Genomic DNA, 25144 nt, shown 5'->3' on the forward strand with positions numbered 1-25144 from the left:
GGAATAAGGCAGTAATGTAACAAAATCTGGAAAAAGTGAAGCGCTGTGAATACTTTCCGGATGCACCGTAAGAAACTGATGCTGAACAAAAACAGGTGCTCTATCAAGAGGACCTTGCAGAGTAAAAAAAAAAAAAAAAAAAAATCACCCATAGAGGGGGAAACTAGCCATAGAGATCAAAAGGTTTTTTTTTTGTTTTTTGCACTAGGCTGTAAAGATGTTTATTTTTGTTCTAAAGTTGGACATTTTAACATGACCTTCTATGATAATCTTCTTACTTTTGGAGCCAGCCTCAAGCAGCTAGCCAAGGAACTGCAACTTTTCCTTCTTCTGGATGTTCATCATGTGGGACCATCAAAATGTACTGCTTGAAAACAAGGTGTGATGTACATTTCTAAGGGCCCCTTCACACATAGTGTGAATTTGGTTGAATTACAATGAAACAGCGTGAAACAGTTCTAATTAGCGCATCACGAAACGCGCCGATGGGCAGGCGTGCATGATTTCGGTGCGACGGTGTCTTTCTTGCAGGAACACAGTGCGAGCTGCTGCAGCTGCTTGCACTGTGGGACGAGCTGCATCACATCGCGCTGCTGATGTGGAGGAAAATAAAATAAAAACCAGCTCTATAGTTAGTGAATATCACCAGGTTGAATAAAAATAATACCTAAAAGGGGACGCAATACTGAACCCCGTGGGTAAATAACCCTGGTTAAATAAATAAATTAAATAAAAAAACACTCACAGGATTTGAACCCACACGCTCTGATTACCAGATGGAAACTTTACCACGGTGCCACAATCACTGTCTCATAACAGGAGCATGAAATGGTTAAAACAGGGATGGGCAATCATGTGCCATGAAAGGCCGAGACCCTGCAGGTTTTCCTTGCTGCCAATCACCTCAGCAGGTGATTTCATTAATGATTAGGTGTTTATGCTCAGGGGAGAAGCTAATCAGCAACCCACCTGCTGAGGTGATTGGTTGCAAGGAAAACCTGCAATGTCTCGGCCGTCATTGCCCACCCCTGGGTTAAAATCAACAAGCAGATAGATGTATTTTCTAAAAAAAGAAAAAGAAAAAAGCGCTGTCATAACTGACCAAACTGTGTTTGGTACGGTTATTTCTGCTGATATGTGACTGTGGTGTATTTGTCATACTGTTGACCTGTAATATGGTCCTACGGCATGCTGCTCACTGTCCTGTCAGACAGGCGTGACGTTCAGATTGCCTGCTGCATGTCCACATGAACTGGTGGTCCGGTCCAGCTGGAACAGCCTGCGCGCTCTTCAGCCTGTCGCAGAAGCGATATGTTTTTATGTATTTTGATGTGAGGACAGCAAGCATACACATACGCGTGTCCATCAAAACATGGCGCGTGTTCTGTAGCGCTGATGTCCAGGACCAGAGTTGTCAACAGCTACCACGCCCCTGTCCGTTCAGCGCACAGACCAAGGTGTCTCACTGTGATCAGATGAGAGGCGCCTCACCTGCGGGGGCAAACCACATGCACATATATGTTGTGGGGGAGCCGACAATCTGGCACGTCATGTGCACTCGGCAACTCCACAGTCATGGGGCACTTAGACAAATTTAAAACGGCCACACATTTTCTAAGTGCCAAACGAACGGTGTTAAATGTTTGTGTGTGTCACCTGGAATTTGGCCGACACCTGCCGCGAGAGGGTTTGATGGGCTCGCACAGTGCACACTCTTTTTCAGCCACTGGTGTGCACCAATAATTGTAGCAACAGGTGTTCGAGGCAGCTACAAATTTACACATTTTGCGTATGATTCCTGCTTCATGCGCACTTCGACCAAATTTGCACTATGTGTGAAGGGGCCCTAAGGGCAGCAGGTTGTATAAAATTGCTTACACTATCAATATCAAACTTTAGAGGTCACTTTTGTCAGCTGATTGGCCTGAAGGTCATGTGTCACTTAGTAGCAACGAACTCCATTTATTTCCAAAAACCCTAAATTGGACTAAATTACATTTATATCGGACAGTTTTCTCTTGTAGTTTATTCATGGAAGATTAGAATTATGCAAGCCTTTTCTTTTCTCTTTGTCTCAAATGCCAGAATTTGTCCAGCTGTGTCACTATCGTCCATGTGCACATTGCTCAGTGCACCATGCAGCCCTTTTTCTTGCCTGTGAAGATTAGACTTTATTTTACTCTGCAGCTCAAACAGTACTACAGACTGCACTTTTTTTAAAATTGTGTTTTTTCTGTGAAATAATCTTTTAATAAATCATCTTTCAGCTTGCAGTATACGTCCAGACATTTGAATAACTCTTATTTTGGATGATACATTAATGTCCAGTGTCTTAATTTCCATTTGCTCCAAAAGGATTAGATCCTCTTGTAACATGCTTTTCTCACATTGTGTGGAAAAAGAAGGCCGTGTTGCTGATGTGGAAAAGACACAGTTTCTCTCCATTCATGTCCTCAGATCAAATACTGCTAACATAGTGTGTTTTGGACACGTGTCAGTTTTGGGGGAGCCTGATACAGTGTTGGATATTGGAGCTGCCGTTCCGGTCAGTATGAGCTGCTCACTCTTTTCCTCTCTTGTTGGTTATGTCACAGAAATGTTGCAGGACAGGCCAGCAGTGTATTAGTCCGTCGTGTTGCATTCATGCAACAGAATCAACAGAATTGTTTCCCATAAATTTGAAAAGGGGACTTTGATTTCCAGCAGACACTTTGTGCAACGTAACTAACATCACTGTCTGCTGTATCACTTCTGTGAGTCGTACCTTTCTGGCATGTGTCGTTGTTGTCTTTTGTTGCTAACATGTTGCCATCTGGTGCTACGAGCACTCCTCACTCACTGGGGTGCAGCAGACCAGAGCAGATAATCAGAGTGTGAAAGCAGGAAGCTCTCTGCAGGAAGCTGCATAGTACCGCTTCTTCTTCTTCTGCGTGTGTGTGTCTGGCCACTTTGCCTTGTGCGGGTGTACAGTATGTACGTTTGTGTTTTTCCAGCAGCTGTTTCATGACAGAAACCAGGACTAGCTGACTTGGAACTGTTAACTTCCACGAGGGTGCACAAGTGACTTGTTTCATGGCCCACCAAGAAGAGAGATCATGAGAGAACACTACTGGTTTTAGAAAGTGAGAAGTCCTCAGGTGGAAAGGAAGAGGTGTATGTCAGATAAGAGAGTTCAGATTGTGTGTGTAGTTATGCCTCCCGAAGATACGCTTGTGCGTTTGTGAGAGAGGGCGAAGCCTGGATAGATGGCAAAGGTATTTTTGAGTCTGACAAACTCAAGTCTCATGATGTTTTGAAGAAAGGAAGGGATGGTGAGGGCGAAAATCAACATTCACTCTCAATAACGAGATGTGTTCTCATGCTAGTTTTCCTATTGTAATAGTACTTTTCTGTGTGTCATTTTTCATCCATCTGTAACATAGGGATGTTTTAACTTTGAGCTTATTGGAGTGCACAAAAACTTAATACATCTTTTTAAAAAAAGGTTGGGTTTAAAGGAGGACTTCAGAATTTTTCAACATGAGCTCTATTTTTGGATGTTTTTGAGTTCATATTTTCATACAGGACAAAAATTATTTTAGTCATTCCAGTACTGATTTGGAACACAAACAGTCATGGGCTGTCCACCTCTGAAAGATAATTATGCGGAACAAGTTAAAAACTTGCAGATCAATCTGTTTCTTGCCTCCGCTGAACAGTTTAAAATGTCATTAAACATGTCTGGTAGCATGGAGAGGAAAAAAAAACAAATAACTAATTATATATAGTTGGCCGCTTACCTTAGGCTCCTGCCCATTTTGTGGTGGCACTTCCCTCTGACTCACTAAAAGTTGATTGCTGTACCAAGTCATTTAATTTTTAGAAACATTTAAAAGTCATTGTCACAGGCCAAGGTTAAAATTATGGCCAAGTGGTTATGTGTAGTAGATATTTGGAATCATTGTGTGTTGGTTTGTGTAATGAGGTTGAGCTAAAACATTAAACCTTTTGTAGGACTCTAACATTGTGATGTCAATCATTAGACCTTGGCGGAAGTGTGCATTTTAATGAGTTCTCTTTTTGTGTAGATTAGGGTTAACTATTGTGTTTTCCAGAGCACAAGTCCCACTGGTGTTGCACCCATTTTCTGTTCGTGAAGCTCACTTTTTAACACAGTGTTTCCACAGGGGCAACTTCAACAACAGACAGAAACTTGGAACACATGTGCACAACTTGTAAATTCCAAACAAAGGAAGTTGGACAACTTATTTGATGCAGTTTAGACAAAAGAAGTAATCTGATGAACACAGATGGCTGGGTACATTGTTGGAACTATTCCAATACAGTAGTATTGTTTGAGGGTGGGTGATAAAGGGGTTAAATGAAGGAGCATATGACACACTTCCAGCGAAAACCCCAGTATAATTATTCACATTAAGTCTTTCTGAAACGTACCAACACAACCTCTCGTCTTCCCGTCTCCACTGGGAAGTGGAACAAACTGCACTTTTCGCGACTTCTTTGGTGATTGAAGTCGAAAACAAAACTTTACACCATTTTTCCGTTAGAAGTGATGCTGTGTTTGTGCGGGCTGGAAGTGGTCAAATCCAGTGATATCGAGCGAGACTGCAGTGCCCAATAAAAATGTGAGTCATATTGATTTTTAACCAGTTCTTGAATTTGGGTTTTGTGCATTGTTGTATTGTACTTTTATTACTGCCATTTATTCTTTTATTACTGATGTTTATTTTGTTTAGTACTTTGATTCCTGGGAAAACCCTATATAAATAGTTGTTGTTGTTATTATTATTAACAAACGCATGATTTTTCAGTGTATAAATCACACCAGAGTGCAAGTTGCAGGGCCTGTAACTAGTAAAGCCCTGTTTACACATAGACGGTAAGCGCTCCCAGAAGCATCCCGGAAGAGTTTTTGGCCGTCTTAAGGATAACACGCCGTTGTTAACACCGGCACTGGGGGGCGTGGCTTAGTTCCGGCTTTACTGGGAATCGTTGAAAAAATTATTCAACATGTCGAATAATTCCGGGAGCGCTCCCGGAGAATTCGCGTGACGACGGAGACAACGCGAACAACAGCGTTTGATACTTTTTAATTGCCGTTTCATCCTGCCCCTTCCTGTAGTGCCGCAGTTTACACCGCCATAATTGGCGGCCAGCATTGTATCCCTAATCAACGGCATGTAAAACGGCGATAGAGCCCACATCGGCGTCCTCAAGGGCGCTTTAACCGGCGACGGAGGCAGACAAAATGGCGGCGCTAGCAGACAGTACGCCATTCTAAACGTCACCTCCCGGTTAACGGCGTTCCAAATGGCCGATAGGCGGCGGTCAATATAAAAACGCTAGCGTGCTGCATGCAGGCCTCTCACTCGCAGCCAGCTCCAGATATTTTTGCAGAGAAGCTCCAGTATGCCTCCTAAAAGAAAAGTGGCAGCAGCAAGGACTTACCAAGAGGTCTGGTTCAGAAGCAGAGGGTAGCCCTGTGGTGGAGACGGAGCAACACGTTGAGGAGGAGAAAAGGAAGGAGAAGAAAAGGCTGAGTATCTCCCTCCCCCTGCAGTGACAGAGGCATGTATTCCTGCTGCTTCAGCCTATTATACTCTGGGGGCGGTGCCTATATGCAAAAGTTCCTGGAGTAACGCAGGATTTGCCTGGATAAATCCAGTGGTACACAGGGCATTATCGGCGGCAGCAGAACACCGCCATTCTCACGTGCGTCTTAACCTGCGATTGTAAAGGATAGAACTGGGTATTAACCCCGTTGCCTGACGTGTGCCGGATGCTACGGCATCAAAACGCCGCTTTATTCTGTGGATTTAGCGGCACTTTATCCGCGTATTTGCAGCTATTACGGCGGTCAAAACACTGGCAATGCTCCGCCCCTTTCCACCGCGAAAACAGCCGGAACTACTGCGAACTTCAGTCTATGTACTACCCGCCGAGAAAAAAACGTCTGTGTAAACCATGCTTTAGAAAACAAAAGAACCAAAACCACTACTTATACTCTGGACAGTACAATATGTGTTCTCTAATTTTGAAGCATAAACTGCGTGTGAGATGTTTCATGCATCATTAATAATGGATTAAAAGTCCCCCCACCGCCTTTCCTGTTAGACTTGTGTCTGCTTTTGCTCTCTCACACGGAGCCAGAGACAGCGAGGAACGAGAAGTGTCCTGGGGGGCGGTGGGAGGTGTCTCCCTCTGGGTGGTCAGGGTCTTTTCTAAGTGCTGCTGCTGGGAAACAGAATGCTGGTTTCCAGCCAGTCAGCTGATCTACAGCTTTTGTCATGTGACCGCAGTGGCCATGTGATCGTGAAGTGAAAAGGAGGAGAGAAAGACTGAGCGTGAGACCCTGATGCGAGTGTGTTTCTGAAGCTGTACAGAGGTTTTGTTGTGCGTCAGCTGCTAATGGACCATCATCAGTGGAATGGTTGCTGCAGGATGAGGGTATAAACGTTACCAGACCAAGCACACACGCTCACACGCGTACAAATTCTGCACACGCTAATGGACTCAGAAAGGCGCTGAGGCTTTCAGACTTTCTCTCTTTTCACTCTCTCTCTTTGTGTGTATTTAAGTCATATGATATGGACGAGGCCCCTGGTTCTACAATATGAAAATAACAAGTCGGAAAATTCTGATCCCTGAAGCAGCAAAAGGGTTTTTAAAACATTTCAGTCTCAGATGCCGATCAGTAGGTGGATTGGTTATCAAATTACAGACGTTTTGTTCAACAGCTTCTTAGGAACAGTGAACAGGTACAAATATTTATCTCAATAAACCAAGCGTTATGTGTCTGAAATACACATTTCAGATTTGATACATTGGACGGGATAATAATTGGGATACGTTGGATTTGGAATGTTAAAAAATAAAAAAATGTTCAAAATTAATAAAGCAAGTAAAGTAAAAAGTCAACTTAAAATAGTATTAATTCTCAGCTTTCTTTACAAAATAAAAATAAAACAAAAAAACGTAAATAACCCTCATCTTGTTTTAAATAAACAGATGACATAACGGTTCATGCGCGTTATTGAGCTTGCATCTCTCATTTAGCTTAAACCCACAACGTTCCCAGACCAGAGCCTTGAAACAAGTGTATTTGGACTTGATCTTTAAAGGTTTTTGGCTGGAATTATTGGATAGTATATATTGGAGTAATGTATTCTTGGTTTGTATGCGGGTGAAAGTCCAACAGCAAAACGTGTTTCAGCTTTTTATTTTTATTTGTTTGGTTTGAGTTTACAAGCTGTACTCAAGTCATATAATGTCGGTGAAAACTTTGCTCTTTATTACGAGATCTTGTAGCTAAAATGTTGGTGAGATTCTTTTGTAAACAAATACGCGCATAAATCCGTCTGGCACATTAAGCTCACCAAAAATGATTGAGGTCATGTTGTATAGTAAATCAGTGTCGTAATTGTATTGATTGTAGCATTTCTTCATGTGGGTTTTTCTTAGTTGGGTTTTTCTGTAGTTGGTGAAACCTGCTGTCAGCGTAACATCCACCTATTGTATAGAGGCGTAATATGAGTATGTGACATAAGCAACTCAGTAAATTAGTCATGTGGGAAGTTGCAACCATATTCAATCCTTTATGACATTACGTTGCGTTTTTTAAGTCACTGTCCAGCAGGTCTCATTTTGTCTATTTTTCATGCACTGTTGTGCATCAGTTATGTTTGCACGCAGAACTGATTAATAACAAGAAGGGGAAAAATGATTATGCACCAGTGTTGGACAAACAAGAAGTATTGTCATGTTCCTGAGGAATGACCTTGGGACTGTAGGAATTGCCATCATTCTTTTACACAGTGTGGGCATGTCTCATAGAGCACACAGGGTTCCAGATGTAGACTTCTGTGACATATGTCACAGAAATGTAATACAATTTGTTTCAAGCCTGAGTTTAGCTTCGAACGAGAGAAGTTTTACATACAGAGATACAGAATTGCAGGACACTGAGAATATTTGACATGAAACTCCAGCTGCATCTAACTGTTAAAGACAACTTAAGACAGATTTAGCATAAAATGACCCCTTTAATCTAAAAAGGTAGCGTTAATACAGTAGCATGCACAGTAAATGATTATATAAAATGTGGGAAGAATTAACCAGACAGTTCTGCTGATAGCAAAATTGACTACAAGAAAACAATATGTACAGGACAAAATGAGCAGGTTATTGATGAGTTTAAAAAAAACTCGCCGGTTTTACAAAAATTGTCACGTACAGAAATCAGGTTCAGCAGCTGTTAAATGTTCATGCGCAAAGGTGAACATAAAAGTACAGCTGCCACAGTAGTGTTTTTTAAAAAATCCGAAATAGTTTGAAAACTGCTGAACTAGACCGATGCCAGTGTGCAAACATGCACACATACACGCACAACCACACACCGCTTTACAAGATGTGAACCATCTAAATAGGCCCTCGGAACTATGTTTATTGAGGTATCAGTGGTAGAGCTGGAATGCCCATTAAACTTTGAGAGCATGTGTCTTCTAAGAAGGCAGCCTTCCACAGGATGGAGGAATTCAGGAGGTTTTTATATAAAAGTATGACTACTTCTAATAAAGACCAGCTTAAAGCTGCGGCTACTTTCTCAGACGCTTTTAGCGCTTTGTGGCCTCACAGTAGTAGTGAAGGTACGTTGCTCATATCGACAAGAACACACGTTTATCAGCGTAATGTGGCTCCATATTCAGACGATATGTTTGCTTTTGCCTGTTTTGATTTAAGTAGCTTTGTTAAGTAGAATTACAACTGGACTAATGCTGTAGTACAATCTCTGGCAAAAATTCCGCAGTCACTACACTTAGAGGACGTTCTCCCAGGTTTATTACTTTGTAGCAAGTAAACAGTAAAATTACTGCCATATTTCACTCCTGATCAATTAGATGGGGAAAAAAGAATGAATCCCTCAGTGTTGAAGGAAAAAAAGGAATTATTGACAAAGTAAAGCCACCTTGATAATTGCACGAATTTTGGTTCCGCACTACCGCGCAATTTGTCGTGCCAGTATGTCATTAGATGGTATGCTTGAAAAGCTACCTTGACACTTGCACCAATTAGATCCCCACGCCGCCACTTGTGTGCCAATGAGTAAACTCTTCGTAAACTGTTGTACACTGTGTGTAAACTGTGCGAAGCCCTGCGCGTAATGACACATATCGACACATAGTGACACGCAGTGTTTACGAATTGGTTGCGCAGTGTTTGCACAAGTGGCGCGAAATTTGTGTGTGCCAGAAATTTTTAACATTTCAAAATTTTCCTTTGGCACTGGCGCGCGGCTGTGCACAGTTCACAGGCAGTTTACAACAGTTTACAACGAGTTTACTGATTGGCACGCAAGATTGCGTGCCAATCAGTAAACTTGCCATAAACTGTTATACACTGTGCATAAACTGTGCGAGACCTAGGGTTGGGTATCGAGTTTTTTCGGGTATCTTTAACAAATGATTTGATCCACTGACATCAAAAGTCTTTTGCTTAATGATTCCCTTATCGTCCTTCAGAGTGGCTGTTGTGTTTGAGGGTGTTTGTCGGGGAAATGATCATTTCTCTACGTTGATTACAGACCCTGCAGCGGCTCTGTAATCAACCGCTTCTGCAGTGCGACTCCAATTTAAAGCTTGAATCAATGAATCATTGCTTCAATCCGCTGCTTTGTTGGTTCTTTGATTCGCTCTTCTTCAGAAGTGGCAACTCTGCTTCTTAACTCCTCTCAAAGCCATTAAAATATGTCAATTGTGAGTCACTTTTGTGTGGATTAAAGTCACTAACTGGGACTCCTGTCTTGTTGCAGTCAAGAAACGAGAATAGTCCTTTGTTCTGTTGGCACAGCTCCAAACTCTGCTCCGCTGTCTGCTGGGTCGAGTTAGAGTCCGGTCAGAATTAATAACTTCAAAGCGAATCGCCGCTTTAAATAAAATGACACGTCTTTCCAAACGTTGTAATACAGACAATAAACTACAATAGACTAAAACATTTTTTTCCTCCCAAAATGAGACATCCTGTGTTCTTTATGAATTAAATTAATGCTGACGTGCAGCACAGCCAGCTGCAAGAGCTCAGCTCGTAGGTATGGTGTGACATTCATGCCTATAATGTCTGAAAGGAAATGCTTTTGACAAAAACTACAGATTTTGTTTATTTCTATTTATGTCCAGAGATCAAGGATCCACCATATAGAATTTATTATGTCCAGAGTTTAAGGATCCCGTGATCAATTTCACATTTATTTACTTTGACTCAATAAAATGTTGTTCACATAGAAAACCTGTAAAGCCTACTTTTAGTACACAGAAAATTCACAAGAGGAATTGATAAAGAATCAGATCGATAGGCGGAATCGATAATGGTATCTATCGATTAAAATCTTATCAATACCCATCCCTAGCGAGGCCCTGTGCGCAATGTCACGCATCGACATGCAGTGTTTGCGAATAGGTTGCATAGCGCTCACGTTGAGTTCGCGCAAGTGGCATGAAATTTGTGCATGTCAGAAATTTTGAACATTTCAAAATTTTTATTTGCGCACTGGCACGCGGCCGCGCACAGTTCATGGACAGTTTACAGCGAGTTTACTTATTAGCACGCTAAATTGCGTGCCAGTGTGGGAATCAAATTCATGCAAGTGTCAAGGCACCTTAAGTCAGTCATCAATGTGCTTTTATGGTGGTCTTTGGGTCACAGACTTCAGGAATAATACATTCCACGAAGGTAGTTGAAGGGAGCTTTCTCAAATAGTCGCCGGTAGATCAACTGTGCAGGTTGGAATCTCACCATTGGTCAGCGATTGTTTAAATTTCCACCACAGTCTTTCAGTGGGATTGAGATCCGGACTGTTTGCTGGACAAGCCATTGAGTTGATGGGAATTTGGAGACGAGAGGCTTTAACTCTTGTACACGATCTTCCTGAATGGGAAAGGTGCCCAGGATGTTACGTTATACCTTTTCAATGACTGTTGAGTTAAAGGCCAACGCCTGTGCTGGTCCATTCCCTGGCATCCAAATCCATGGGGGGGATATTTGCTTGTTTATTTCCAGCAGTCAGCCAATGCTGATTCATAATCACTGAATATCACTTTCATCCTGTCATCTGCACTCTGTAATTGTGTCTTTTTAGTCCAGTCTAACCTTGCTTTCTGCTGTTTTCATTTGGCCTTACTGCATGTAAATCCTGTTCAATACATTTTTTTTTCCTGTGCCTGCCCAATTTTCTCAGCAGGGGTGGTGGCCAAGTGGTTAATGCGCTTGGTTTCAGTTCGGAAGGTTCTGGGTTCAAATCCCACCCCTGCCACATTTCTCCATGTAATGTGGAGTTGCGTCTGGAAGGGCATCCGGCGTAAACCTGTGCCAAATCAACATGCAGATCCACCTTGGATTTGCTGTGGCAACCCCGAGTGCAAACAAGGGAGCAGCCGAAGGGACTTACTTACTTTTACATACTTGATAATCCTTTCAGTTGTTTTACTTGGTGACTGTCACGTTGGGGCCATATTTTCTTTCCGTTATAGTCCAGTCTAGTATCTCGTTAAGGTCTGTGAGCACTCTGTTTTAACTGGAGGCTTGAGATTTGTGCAGCGTTCCTTCATCTGGAGTACATCCACTTCATATTTGGTGAAAATCAGTACAAATGGGTACCAGTCTGGGCTTGATAGACTTGATCAACATCATAGTACAGTATCCGGGGATAAGCACAGACAACAGCAGATCTCAGGGCCTGTGTAGGACATCTTCTTTGTGTGTGTGTGGTGTGTGTGTGGTGTGTGTGTGTGTGTGTGTGTGTGTGTGTGTGTGTGTGTGTGTGTGGTGTGTGTGTGTGTTTCAGATTTTAAGATAAATACTGGATTGACTGATTTGTGTGTCCCGTGTTGTGTATAGGATCGGAAGCTGTCCAAGGTGGAGCGTCAGCGCTTCAAAGAGGAGGCTGGGATGTTAAAGGGCCTCCAGCATCCTAACATCGTGCGCTTTCTACGACTCCTGGGAAGGACCGTGCAAAGGAAAGAATGTATTGTGCTCGTGACCGAACTCATGACTTCAGGAACGCTAAAAACGTGAGTACAACAACTTAATCGAACGATATATTTGCAAACATTAAATTTCTTTCTGCTGTCAAATAGATGTCTTTGATAGCAGATTGTATGAAACACCAAATACTCCGCACGATCCAGGCAGAATACGCCAAACATGTTAGACTTTAAAGGTATAGGGTCACTAAGCTTTTTAAGATTTTAAGGCATAAAAATAATTTTTTTGGCACCACTATAATTTATTTATTAGCCTTTACGAGGTTTCTTATAAAACTAACCGGCAGTTTTATAAAAAAAAAATATATATATATATATATGGATTTGAATGACATGCGATTACACCAATCATGCTTGAACCCTCGTGCGCATGCGTGAGTTTTTTTCACGCGTGTCGGTGACGTCATTTCCCTGTGGGCAGGCTTTGAGTGAGCACTGGTCAAGCCCTCTCGGCTGAATTCCTTTGTTTGAGACGCTGCTCGAGACGGCTGTGCATTGCTTTATCAAACTTTTTTCAGGACCTGTGAGGGATATCCAAGTGGACACTATTCGAGAAATTTAGCTGGTTTTCGGTGAAAAGTTTAACAGCTGATGAGAGACTATGGGGTGTTTCTGTCGCTTTAAGGACATCCCACGGAGCGGGACGTCGCGCAGCGCTCCCAGGTGATGTCGTCCTGGCTGTTTCGAGCTGAAATCTCTCCTAATTTAAGGCTCTGTGGACCCAGGACGTCGTGAGAGAACAGAGAAGATTCAGAAAGAGGCCGGCATGAGGGGTTTTATGCAGACCTTCCACTGTTAAAGGTCATTTTGTAATGAAAGAACGTGTGCGCAAATTCGCCGAGTCGTTTCCGTGACGACGCCACAAATCTGTCTGCGCCGCGACAGGAAAAACACCTCCGTGTTGAAAACCATTTGTAAAATTCAGCGGCTTTTGATGGCTTTCAACAAGTGAGTAACTGAGAAATTGTTTAACAGCTTGGGCATGTTCCAACGGAGGTGTTTTTCCTGTCGCAAACCCCTTGCGGTTCGGGTGCGGCCCGACATGCGACTCTGCCCGCACGTTCTTTCATTACCAAAATGACCTTTAACAGTGGAATGTCCGCATAAACTCCTCATGCGACTTCTTCTGAAAGTTCTCTGTTCTCTGACGACTTACTGGGTGAACAGAGCCTGAAATGTGGAAGTTTTCACTTGAAACAGCGAGGATGACGCCGCCTCGAAGCGCAGATCGCCGTCAGGCAACCGTGGGCGTCCTTTAAAGCGACCCTAAACAGACCAAAATCTCTCATCAGCCACTGTTAAAATTTTGAACGAAACCAGCTGAATTTATCAAATGGTGTCCACTCAGTTGTGCCTACAGTTTTGGAAAAATTTTATCAAACAAAGCAGCAGTCTCTGAGCCATTCCTAACAATGAAAAAAACGACAAGAGGGTGGGCGGACTCCTCACTCAAAAGACTGCCCCACAGGCGAATGACGTAACCGCAGGCGTGAAAAAACTCTCGCATGCCCTCGAGGGTTCAAGCATGTCTGATGTAATCACACGTGATTCAAATCCATATGGTTTTTTAAACAAAATAATAAGGTCGGATACTTTTCTAATAGACCTCGTAAATAGGGGATTCACAATATGACATTCCAATACAATCAAAATTCGTGTTGCCTCAAAAAATTAGTCCAAGGGGAGGTCATAGACTTGATCAACTTCCCCTTGGAATGCCCAATACAATAGAAATTCGTGTTGCCTAGAAAAAATTAATAAAAAGTTCCCCTAAAGGGTAAATTTTGTAAACAGGCGGACTGAAGTACTTACGGCAGCAGTGGTTGGGACCCATACAGTCTATGTTAGTGTCATCATCAATCACTTGGGGGCTTCCCCAGAAGGACACGGTGACAGCCAATCAGAGTAGAGGCACTGTGATGTCACTGGCTGCTAATCCAACATGGCGGAAACAGTTCCAAAACTGCTGCATTTCTTTGTAATCTAACACGTTTCTCATATATTATGTAAAAGCTAGTGAGAATAAAACACTTGTAAAACCAAAATACTGTTCTTGTTACCAGATAACACCTCTGAAGTGATATACAAGACATCTCACGGACATCAGCGTGCACGCTATGTGCGTGTGCATCACTTGAGGTTAAAGGTAGCTTCTGGATTTTTCAAAAGCTCACGCACGCCCTCCTGCAGATGGTGTTAAAAAGAAAATAATATATTCATTGTGGAATGGGACATATGAAATGTTCTCTTCATTAACCAATATTATAGATTTAACATTACCTTGATTTTGAAGGAAAACATTTCTGAATTGTTTACGTGTTTTTGCGCATCAGTTTCAGATGTCTCTGTGTCCCTCTAACATGTAAACGTAATGCGTCTGTGAATGTTTAACACCGCGAGCTCGCACGCCAGCCTTTCTGCTGTGGTGGTGCGAATGTGAATGTGGCGCTCGGGGAAAATAACAAAAGGCTAAATGTGGGGCGAGTGACACATTGCACACTCCATGCAGTGCATCGTGGGACATCAGCCCACCTGCTAGCTGCTGCTTTTGTTGCAAATTCCTCTCATTCCTGACAGAGAGGACGAGGGACAGATGAAATGAGCCGTGATCCGGCGGTGGGATGACTGATCTGATGGTGACGTTTATTTGTAAATTAGAGACGCGGACTGTGAAACACACAGCGAGATCAGAGGACAAACAGATAACCAGATGAAGTGGAACCTCACCCCAGCTGACTGATGATCCACCTGTGACTGAGTGCTTTTAGGGGCGGTAGTGCTCTCTACTGGATAACTGAAGTCATTTTTTTAAAACTTTTTTTTTTTAAATCAAATACCAGTACAGACTCTCTCCATCCTGCTCAGTACCATTAGTCCTGCACACACGACACACAGCTGTCAGTTTAAAAACGGGAAACATTTCAAAATATTTAGATTATTGTTGTCTGAAAAGATAATACTCGTACACCAGTAGCTCAAAATCAAAAGTTTTGGAATAGTACAAAACAAGACATCAGTTATTCGGGCGTTCTACAGACAATTGGCTAACAACAGTTTTGGATAAACTACTTACAGTATCTCGTAAGTCATTTATAAGAAAATTAGCCAAACATTATCCAGTTCCAGCTTCTCAAATATGATTTGTAGTGGTTTCTCTTCTATGTTCTACATCATTGAAAATTTAATATATTGGTGGTTTTGTGTTAACCATTTTTTGGACACAGAGGCATAACAGTTTTAGAAAGTATAACAATAAGAAGAACTTTATTAATCCTGAAGGAAATTGTTTATAACTGTTGTATAATTGTAGTAACTGTTAGATATTAAAACAAATAGTTGATTGTTCTAAAATGATCTTAGGGTAAGCTTAGAATTTTGAAAAAAATGTATTTGTTTTTTTTGGATCAATAGAAAATTTTATTGAAAATGTCCAAACATATTCTTATTCCACCAATAATCAAATGCGTTGTTCCTCTGTTTAATTAAATAAACAAATCAGTTCTCAAGATTCAAATCTCATTCAGCTTTTGTTTGAGTGCATGCAAAACCACTGTTGCCCGTTTCTTTTTGTTTTTAATTTATTTATTTTGTTGAATTTATGGGTGTGATGGGTCTCATGGGTGTGACAGTTCATCGCTGTGAATGAGAAATCGCCTTTAAAATAAACAATAAGACTACATCGATTCACAGTTCTCTGGATTGATCTGAAGGCAGTGTTCTGAATCTGTTGAGTGAAGCTGTTACGCTGCTATTTCCAGTTCTAATTCTCGTAAACGGTCAAAGGACACGTTCCGAATGAGAAAGTCAATTCCCGTCCCGTTTTGACTCCTCACTGCTTTGTCTCCTACTACACAAAAGACTATGCAAAATTTTGAAGAGAACTAAAGAAGAAGAAGAACAGTTTATTTATTCCAGACCCAGGGGGATCCATAACACAGAAAAAAACATCACAACACAGCAAAAAAAAAAACATACAGATATTGCATAGCTCACTGTCACACATACAGACACGTTCGCCAGTGATTCGACAACCTAGAGAACAGTCTCACAGAGCTATGTCCAGGGCTAGCCAAAACAGCAGTTACGTTGATTTGTAACTCAGATACCCTGCACATAAATCTATATGTCGGATTACACAGCACAGCTGCACAAGTAGGTACCCCAGCACTGACAAACATTTGACTTGCACTAGACCTTCTTGGAATTCCCAGCATCAGCCTCATGCTGTCATTGTAAGCCACCATGAGTTTCCGAATGCTGCCTTGTTTATTGGGGCACCACAGTTGTGCAGTGTACATTGGTGTACAGTACGCTTTGAAGAGTGAGATCTTGATCGACACAGAGCACATACTAAATTTACGGCACAGCATGTTCGCTTGCACATACAATTTCTGCCGTTGCCTATAGTTATCTCTATCATCTGTCAGGTCATTAGCAATAATGTGGCCCAGATATTTAATCTCACTGCACTCAATGAGTGCAGTGCCAGCCAAATAGAAGGCAGGGAAGGATGATCGTTTATCTTCTCTGCTCCTTATGATCATGATCTTTTTCTTACTAGCATTATATTTTATGTCTCACTCTTCTCCATACTGTGAACATATTCTTAGTAACTGTTGCAAACCAGCAGTACAGGGACTAAAGATGACCAAGTCATCTGCATACATGATGTGATTGATTAGTATGTCACCAACCCTACAGCCAGTTCCACACATATTTAGAGACAATGACAAATCTTTCATATACACATTAAAAAGAAAAGGAGATAAAATTCCGCCCTGTCGAACACCATTAGTGACAAGGAAGGGAGCAGAGGTCACATTCCCCCATTTTACCCTCATTGTCTGATGTGAGTAACAATAGACCAATACTCTAATTAAAAAAACCAGGTACCCCAATGTTGGACAGTTTTAAAAATAATTTCTCATGATTGACACGATCAAACGCCTTAGACGCATCTATGAAACACATAAACATATAGTATTTAGTCTATTATATCTATGTAAAATTTCCTTTAACGCATAGATACACAAGTCAGTACCAAGCTTTTGTTTAAAACCAAATTGGTTGTCCGTAGTCAAGACATACCTTTCAAGTCTACACAGTAGCACTGTCTGTTGGGAAAGTGTAGGTACACGGACCCACAACAGGGGGCGCAAATGAACGGACAATGGAATAGGTCAAATAACAACACTTTACTGTTGTGAATGTGCACAACAAATACAACAGATTGCAACAATAGACAATAGTCAATTCACAAGGTGTCGTGTGGGCAGGCTCGAAGATAGGAGACGCCTGTCCAAAGCAGAACCGGAACCACACGATTTCCTCCGCCACCAGACCCCGGGAATACTGGAGCCGCCAAGTCCCGAACTCCCAGGTGGCCACTGCCCTCCGCGTGTCGGATCTGGTACTGCTGGCGAGGAACAAAAAGCAAGTGAACAAGGATGCGTTTGCACCCAGGAATCAGCACGGCAGGAAAGCTACCTCCACCTCTCATTGGAAAAAACAGTCCAAAAGATAATGCATAAAAGTCACAAAGGATATTGTCAAGCAGACAGCTGAGGTACGTTACCTTCCAGGTAGAACGATATCTCGGCAAAGAGGTGGAGACGTCGTCCTGCTGATATACTCCTGCCATCAGATGATTGGTAACAGCTGTTGCAGGTGATGCGTGACAGCTGTCACCCTGGCTGCTCCTGTGAGGCGGCTGCGCCCTCTGGTGCCTGGAGCCCGCACTCCAGACAGGGCGCCCTCTGGTGGTGGGCCAGCAGTACCTCCTCTTCTGGCGGCCCACACAACACTGTCTCCAGCACTTTAGACATGACACTGGCCAGGGCTATTAGCCTATAATTATCTGAGCTGTTTAGCTTCCCCACTTTCTTTAATTACTGGCACTAACACAACAGAAAGCATGGAATCAGGTAAGACTCCATGAACTAGAAGACCCGTGTAGCACATAGCCACCAGAGGACATAATTTCTTACTGGCAAATTTAATATGTTCAGCTGTAATATTATCCAGACCACAGGCCTTATTGTCTTTTAACTTAATCATTGCTTCATGGACTTCAGCAGGAGTTACAATAACATCATTGGTAAACTCTACATTATCCACAATAAACAGATCACTTTTTACACAGTTTAGCAGCTCAGAGTATCGTTTACGCCATAACTGTGAAATCTCTTCAAGTCCACTCACACCGTCTGTATTAGACGGGAGGGAGGTCTTGCAGTTATTAACAGTTTTTATTTTTTCCAGAAGCCATTAACATTATTCTTTTGCAGCTTCCTTGCCAGTGAATCCGCCCTCATAGTATTTTCATTCCTCTTAATGTAGCGAAGTGCATATTTAAACCGGGCAAGAATATTTGGTGAAGAATTCAAACCCTTTTCTTTAAGTTAATTTCATTATAGAAAAAAAATGATGCTATGCTAACAGGCTAAAAACAGCTGGCTTCTTGCTTGGGGCTTGTCCTATGCTGCGACTTCTGATACTGTATGTGGTACTGCCCCCAGTGGTGAAAACCTGAAGGAGTTGTACCTCTTTTATGAAATATGTATTTGAAGGTGAGCAATGCCACTTTTAGCTCATTCTAATTTATCATTGAAAATAATTGCTTCCAGTTGCTTCCTATCACATAGAATTAAATCGTTCCAGAGCAAAAACTATTGTTACTGAACCATGTCATAGCTCATGTGTTTGAATACGTGTCAGATTGTTTTATAATTTAACTCAACCCGATTTCTTATAAATTGCAGATTGTTAAAAATATGTATTTTTAAAGGTGAAAAGTGGTTATACGTTGTACTTTATTTCTAAATGTTGGGCAGTGTGCTGGTTTCACTCTTTCCTCCCAGAGTTGTACCAGGAAAGGTATCCAGTATAAACTAGTAGTGAATCAACATTCAGATCCACACTTGATCTGCTGTGGTGACCCTGAACAAATGGAAGAAGCCAAAAGAAACAAGTCACATTATTCAGGAATAGATTTAGACTTTTAGCAGCATTTCATTATTTGTAAAAGTCCTTAGGCCAAAATACTGTACTTAAACTAGACTTAACAACTTTTATGTGTTACGTGTCCATGCGTGTGCTTACTGTTGGAAAACTGAATGAAGGCAGCAGAATCAAGGCAGCGGAGCGGTTTGGCTGTGGTCCAAACGAAGACTGAGAAAGGAGAGGGACTCCAGCGTGTTGAAGTGATGGAAAAAGAGAGATGAGGAGAAGGAGGTCTGATAGGGAAGGAGGGAGCTGGTGAGAGTGGAAACACTGACCAGAATGGACTTGGGGTGTTTAACGTTCCTTCTTCTGAGTGCGTGTGAGAAGGAGGCGTAGGTTTTCGCTGGTTTGATTGTGCGTGTGAATGCTTATCTGTTCACATTCACACACACGACACTTTCCATATGGCCGAGTGAAGATGCAAATCTGTTATTGTCGTGTGTGTATGTGTTGAAACGAGAGCGCCGCTGAGTGACTGTACGTGTGGAGATGGGCTTATGCAGTGTCACTTTAATGTTGCGTGCCACAGGATTTAACTCATCTGTCAACACCGTTCCAGCTTCACAAAGGGAGAAAAAGAAGGCAGAGGAAGTGAAGACAGGCGACAAGGAAAGTCAGGGAGTGTAGTTTAAGTACATGAAACCGTTAGGAATAATCAGTGTAGGTGTGGATGTTAGTGTCAATACTGAAGTCTTGGGAACTTGTGGTTTGAGTTATGTAAAAAAAAAAAACAAACAACATATATATATATATATATATATATATATATATATATATATATATATACACACGAGGTCTGTTAGAAAAGTAATGGGCCTTTTTATTTTTTTCAAAAACTATATGGATTTGATTCATATGTTTTTACGTCAGCCAAGCTTGAACCTTCGTGCACATGCATGAGTTTTTCCACGCCTGTCGGTTGCGTCATTCGCCTGTGGGCAGGCTTTGAGTGAGCACTGCTCCACCCTTCTCATCGTTGTTTCATTGCAAGGAAATGGCGGAATGATTTGGGCTTTTTTTCCATCAGAATTTTTTCAGAAACTGTTAGAAACAGGCAGCTGGAAACCATTCGAAAAATTATCTGGCTTTCAGTGAAAATTTTACGGGCTTCACAGAGAATAAGGAGTGTTACTACAGCTTTAAGGACGGCCCACAATGGCGCACGGCGCGCCGCGCTCTGAGCCGCCATCGAGAGGCAGAAACCACCACATCATTTCTAAACGGATGGCTGTGTGGAGCCGGGACCGTCATGTGCAATTTCTCTGGTTATCACAAGAGCTGGACATCAGCCATTTTCTGTCAGATTTCACTTTTAACAAGAGATTTTGTCATGGAAAGCCGCGCGGAGGCTTCGCGCGTCATGACCGATTCGCTGATGAAGCGAGACAAAGGAACACCTCCATTTTGGAGTGCCAGAGGACAAGTTGGGACATGCCTATCTCGGCTTTCAGTGCTTACCAGTCGAGTGAGTATAAGAGAAATTGTGGAGAGCTGGGCATGTAGTAACACTCCTTATTCTCTGTGAAGCCCGTAAAATTTTCACCGAAAGCCAGATAAATTTTTCTAATGGTTTCCAGCTGCCTGTCTCTAACAGCTTCTGAAAAAATTCTGATGGAAAAAAAGCCCAAATCATTCCGCCATTTCCTGACAATGAAAATCTGCCGAGGGGGTGGACCACTCCTCACTCAAATCCTGCTCACAGGCAAATGACGCAACCGACAGGCGTGGAAAAACTCACGCATGCACACGAGGGTTCAAGCTTGGCTGACGTAAAAACATATGAATCAGATCCATATAGTTTTTGAAAAAATAAAAAGGTCCGTTACTTTTCTAACAGGCCTCCTATATATGAAGAGTTCAGATGCCTAACCCAGTAAGTCTTTTTTTTTTTTTTTTTCAAATGGGGAAAAATGGAGATTTAAAGGAAACCCTATGCAGAAATGCACAGACTTTCATCAATACATGAAAACAGTTTGTTCAAATTCTTTCATATTTTGTACACTGATGGTCCCTTGACAGCCAAGTACATGTTGGTGTCAACTAAAAATTTATGGTTTTGGAGATACTGGCTTTTGCATCTGAACTCTTCATATATATATATATAATACAATTAACATACACTCAAAAAAATATATAAATGCAACACTTTTGGTTTTGCTCCCATTTTGTATGAGATGAACTCAAAGATCTCTAACTTTTTCCACATACACAATATCACCATTTCCCTCAAATATTGTTCACAAACCAGTCTAAATCTGTGATAGTGAGCACTTCTCCTTTGCTGAGATAATCCATCTGAAGGACCGATAACAGAATCGTTAAGCACAAAGCTTATTGATGTTGGTGGATCGAATAATTTCTTAATGATACCCGAAAGGAACCGGTTCTCGGTACCCATCCCTAGTTATGATCATAAAAAATGCTGTTCTTCATTTATCTGACCTAGTTTACAATGTATACACTAAGAGGCAACTGTGTGTGGGTGGGTATATGTCCTTCTCCTGTCCAAACAGCACCTCAGAATTGAGCCAGATTTGGCACACATATGTTTTGACATATGGGCGGTGACATAGGCTGTTGAGCACTTTAGTAGTAGTAGTAACAGCTGTCTCTTCTTGAGGCAGCTTTAGTCACACCCTAACAGTTCATGGGAATCCAGGATAGGTGGGAGGTGATAGTTTTGCTGGTGAATATAGTTTTCATTTCAGTCTATGAATCAAACCCTCCTTGGAATTTGTAATAGGCTAGTGTGTGTGTGTGTGTGTGTGTGTGTGTGTGTGTGTGTATATATATATATATATATATATATCTTTTGGTTTTGCTCCCATTTTGTATGAGATGAACTCAAAGATTTAAAACTTTTTCCACATACACAATATCACCATTTCCCTCAAATATTGTTCACAAACCAGTCTAAATCTGTGATAGTGAGCACTTCTCCTTTGCTGAGATAATCCATCCCACCTCACAGGTGTGCCATACCAAGATACTGATTAGACACCATGATTAGTGCACAGGTGTGCCTTAGACTGTCCACAATAAAAGGCCACTCTGAAAGGTGCAGTTTTGTTTTATTGGGGGGGATACCAGTCAGTATCTGGTGTGACCACCAATTGTCTCATGCAGTGCAACACATCTCCTTCGCATAGAGTTGATCAGGTTGTCAATTGTGGCCTGTGGAATGTTGGTCCACAGCTTAATTTTTCGAACCGTGTCCACTTCGATGTGTCTCACAGGTTTAGAAAAAATTTTGATCAAACAAAGCGCCAGTCTCTCAGCAACTTCTCAGACAAAGGAATTCCGACGAGGGGCTGGACGACTCTTCCCACAAGGAGTGCTCACAGCCGAATGACGTCACCGACAGGCATGGAAAAACTCACGCATGCGCACGAGGGTTCAAGCATGTCTGACGTAAAAACATATGAATGAAATCCATATAGTTTTTGAAAAAAATAAAAAGGACCTATACTTTGACAACCCTCGTGTGTATATATATATATATATATACTGAAATCCCATGTGTTTATTAAAATTATGATCAAAGATCTGGGTGGATCCCAGAAGATTTTCAGATTTCACAGTGGGGTTGCAGAGTACTTGAGTTTTGGACTCCCTATTCCAGCCAAATAAATCTTGTTAAAAACTTACTTTTGCAAATAGCCATGAAAGAGGAAGAACAAAAAAGAACTCGTAGTGATGCCATCTCTGTGTCTGTATACCGGTTTGGTAGTGAGTCCTATACAGGCCCTGAAGTCCATTGGGCCGGTGCTGATCTCTGATTACCGCAGTGTGAAGTGGATGAGAGTCTTCAGCTCTCCCTAGATGGAATGCCAGACCGTCACAGGTTATTAATCCAGTGACATACTGAAAATATGACATAGTGAATACAAATGAAAATAAATCTACATTTTAAGTATCATTTTGAAATAGCTTCATGTCGAAATAAACTGAACGTGACTTAACACACGTATTGGTTGATAACATTGGATATGTGCAGTCGGGGAAAATGGAGTTTGTATGTTTTTAGACAACAGTATGTGAGTGTACCAGACATCTCGAGATGCAACACTGGCCAGTGTGTGAAATGTCACGTGTCTCACTTTGATCGTTGTGCGCATGGCCATACGTAACTGGCTGCTCTATTCTGGTTTACTTATCAAGACTCAGACCGACCAGTATAAACTGGGGCATCGCTGTTGCAGCCACATTCTTTGCAGGGGTCACTCAGAGTTTGTGTCCGCCAGTTATTCACAACAGTCATGTTAAGTGTTATACATTGAATTAAATTGAGTAATTTACACATCAAAGCCTGTAATTTGATCTGTCAAAAAATGTAATTTTGCACAATGTGACACAGTAAGATTTGCAGAGTAGAATTAAATCAAAAGAGCTATTGATCTCCTTTGAAGTCTCCGCATTCTTATCTGCACGATCAGAGGACACCGTCCTGTCTCCTGTGATGGTGTCCCTCTCTGATTACACTTCAGAACAGGTTCTAGGGCTTGCTCTCGGGGTTGGTAAGGTGAGACCTTTACTTGTGTGAAGCGCCTTGAGCAGCTCTTGTGATTTGGCACTATATAAATTAAATACATTGAGTTGAATTGAACAGGTTCTCACAGCTCTGACAGAACCGCAACTAACATCAATAGCAACGGCCGCGTGCTGAATTCAGTAGAACACTGAGTCGATCTGGAAATACCACTGTGACTCAAACTGAAATAAACTTTAACATTAAATTCTGGTCTTTTATAAACTGTTCTCCCTGTGTTCCTGGGGAGACTCTAGTTTTCTCCTACAGACTCTGGATTGCTCGCAGGTTGTGGGTCTGTGATTAGTTTGGGATGACCCGGTAACCTATCAACGATGTTTCCCTGTTTTCCACCCAGTACATGCTAAGATCTGGAAAGAATTATGTGAGCAAACAATGGATAAATGTTCTCAACTGTGTCAGGAAACAATTATGTAATACACACATTGTGCAGTTTTTAATTAGTAAGATTAAACAACAAAAACCACGTTGTTTAGCTGAATTTTCTGTGTGAAGTTGGACAGTCCGTTCTCCACAAAGGGTGTCACTTTTAAATTGTGGTTCTGCAACACTGACACCACAGCTTGTTCTCACCTCTCACCAATGTGTAAGAGTTCCTGACCTTTATGAGATTACAGGACACCCCTCTTGAGACACATTTCTCTTCTTGAAAGAAGTGCTGGTGTGTACTCTGTTTGTAAATGTCACAATGGCATGTAGACTTTCTGTCTCCCAGATCCAGATTAATCATGATATTAGTCTCAGAGGGATAACGCCAGGCACGAAGTTACAAGGGTCATCTGAAAAGTTCTGCCTCCTATGCCATTTGGCCTAGTTCAAAATAATGAAGCCAAAGTGTGACATAACCATCAAAATTTAAAGTGGTCTTTTTTTGTGAATGTTATCATTTTAGGTATGGTTATACGAGGTATGGTTATTCGTATATCAGAGTTTCAATATTTCTATTGGTCTCGGTTCAGTCATTGCTAGAAATGATCAGTGCATATACGAGGTCTATTAGAAAAGTATCCGACCTTATTATTTTTCAAAAACATATGGATTGAATTCACATGTGATACAATCAGACATGCTTGAACCCTCGTGGGCATGCTAGAGTTTTTTTCACGCCTGTCGGTTACGTCATTCGCCTGTGGGCAGTCTTTGAGTGAGGAGTCGTCCACCCGCTCGTCGATTTTTTTCATTGTTTAGGAATGGCTCAGAGACTGTTGCTTTGTTTGATAAAAATTTTTTCAAAACTGTAAGGCACAACTGAGTGGACACCATTCAATAAATTCAGCTGGTTTTCGGTAAAAATTTTAACGGCTGATGAGAGATTTTGGTCTGGTAGTGTCGCTTTAAGGATGGTCCACGGCGCCTGACGGCGATCATGCGCTTCGAGGCGGCAGCGTCTCGCCGTTTCAAGTTGAAAACTTCCACATTTCAGGCTCTGTTGACGCAGTAAGTCGTCAGAGAACAGAGAACTTTCAGAAGAAGTCGGCATGAGGAGTTTATTCGGACATTCCATTGTTAACGGTCATTTTGTAATGAAAGAACGTGCGGGCAGAGTCGCATGTCGGGC

General features: G+C 41.8%; 1 protein-coding gene across 14 annotated transcripts in view; it reads left to right on the plus strand.

Annotated features, from left to right (window-relative positions):
* Positions 1 to 25144, plus strand: part of wnk1b (WNK lysine deficient protein kinase 1b) — a 231931-nt gene that overhangs the window by 138360 nt on the left and 68427 nt on the right. The window contains exon 1 of one of the 14 annotated variants that reach the window (XM_034163668.1): positions 11882 to 12062. The exons of the other annotated variants lie outside the window; for them this stretch is intronic. Within the exon in view, the coding sequence (XP_034019559.1) occupies positions 11941 to 12062 (122 nt within the window). The 5' untranslated portion in view covers positions 11882 to 11940. Of the gene's footprint in view, positions 1 to 11881; positions 12063 to 25144 lie in introns of those variants that run through there. 14 annotated transcript variants of the gene reach the window in all.

This window comes from Thalassophryne amazonica, chromosome 22 (genome assembly GCF_902500255.1).
Source record: "Thalassophryne amazonica chromosome 22, fThaAma1.1, whole genome shotgun sequence".
Lineage (NCBI taxonomy): Eukaryota > Metazoa > Chordata > Actinopteri > Batrachoidiformes > Batrachoididae > Thalassophryne > Thalassophryne amazonica.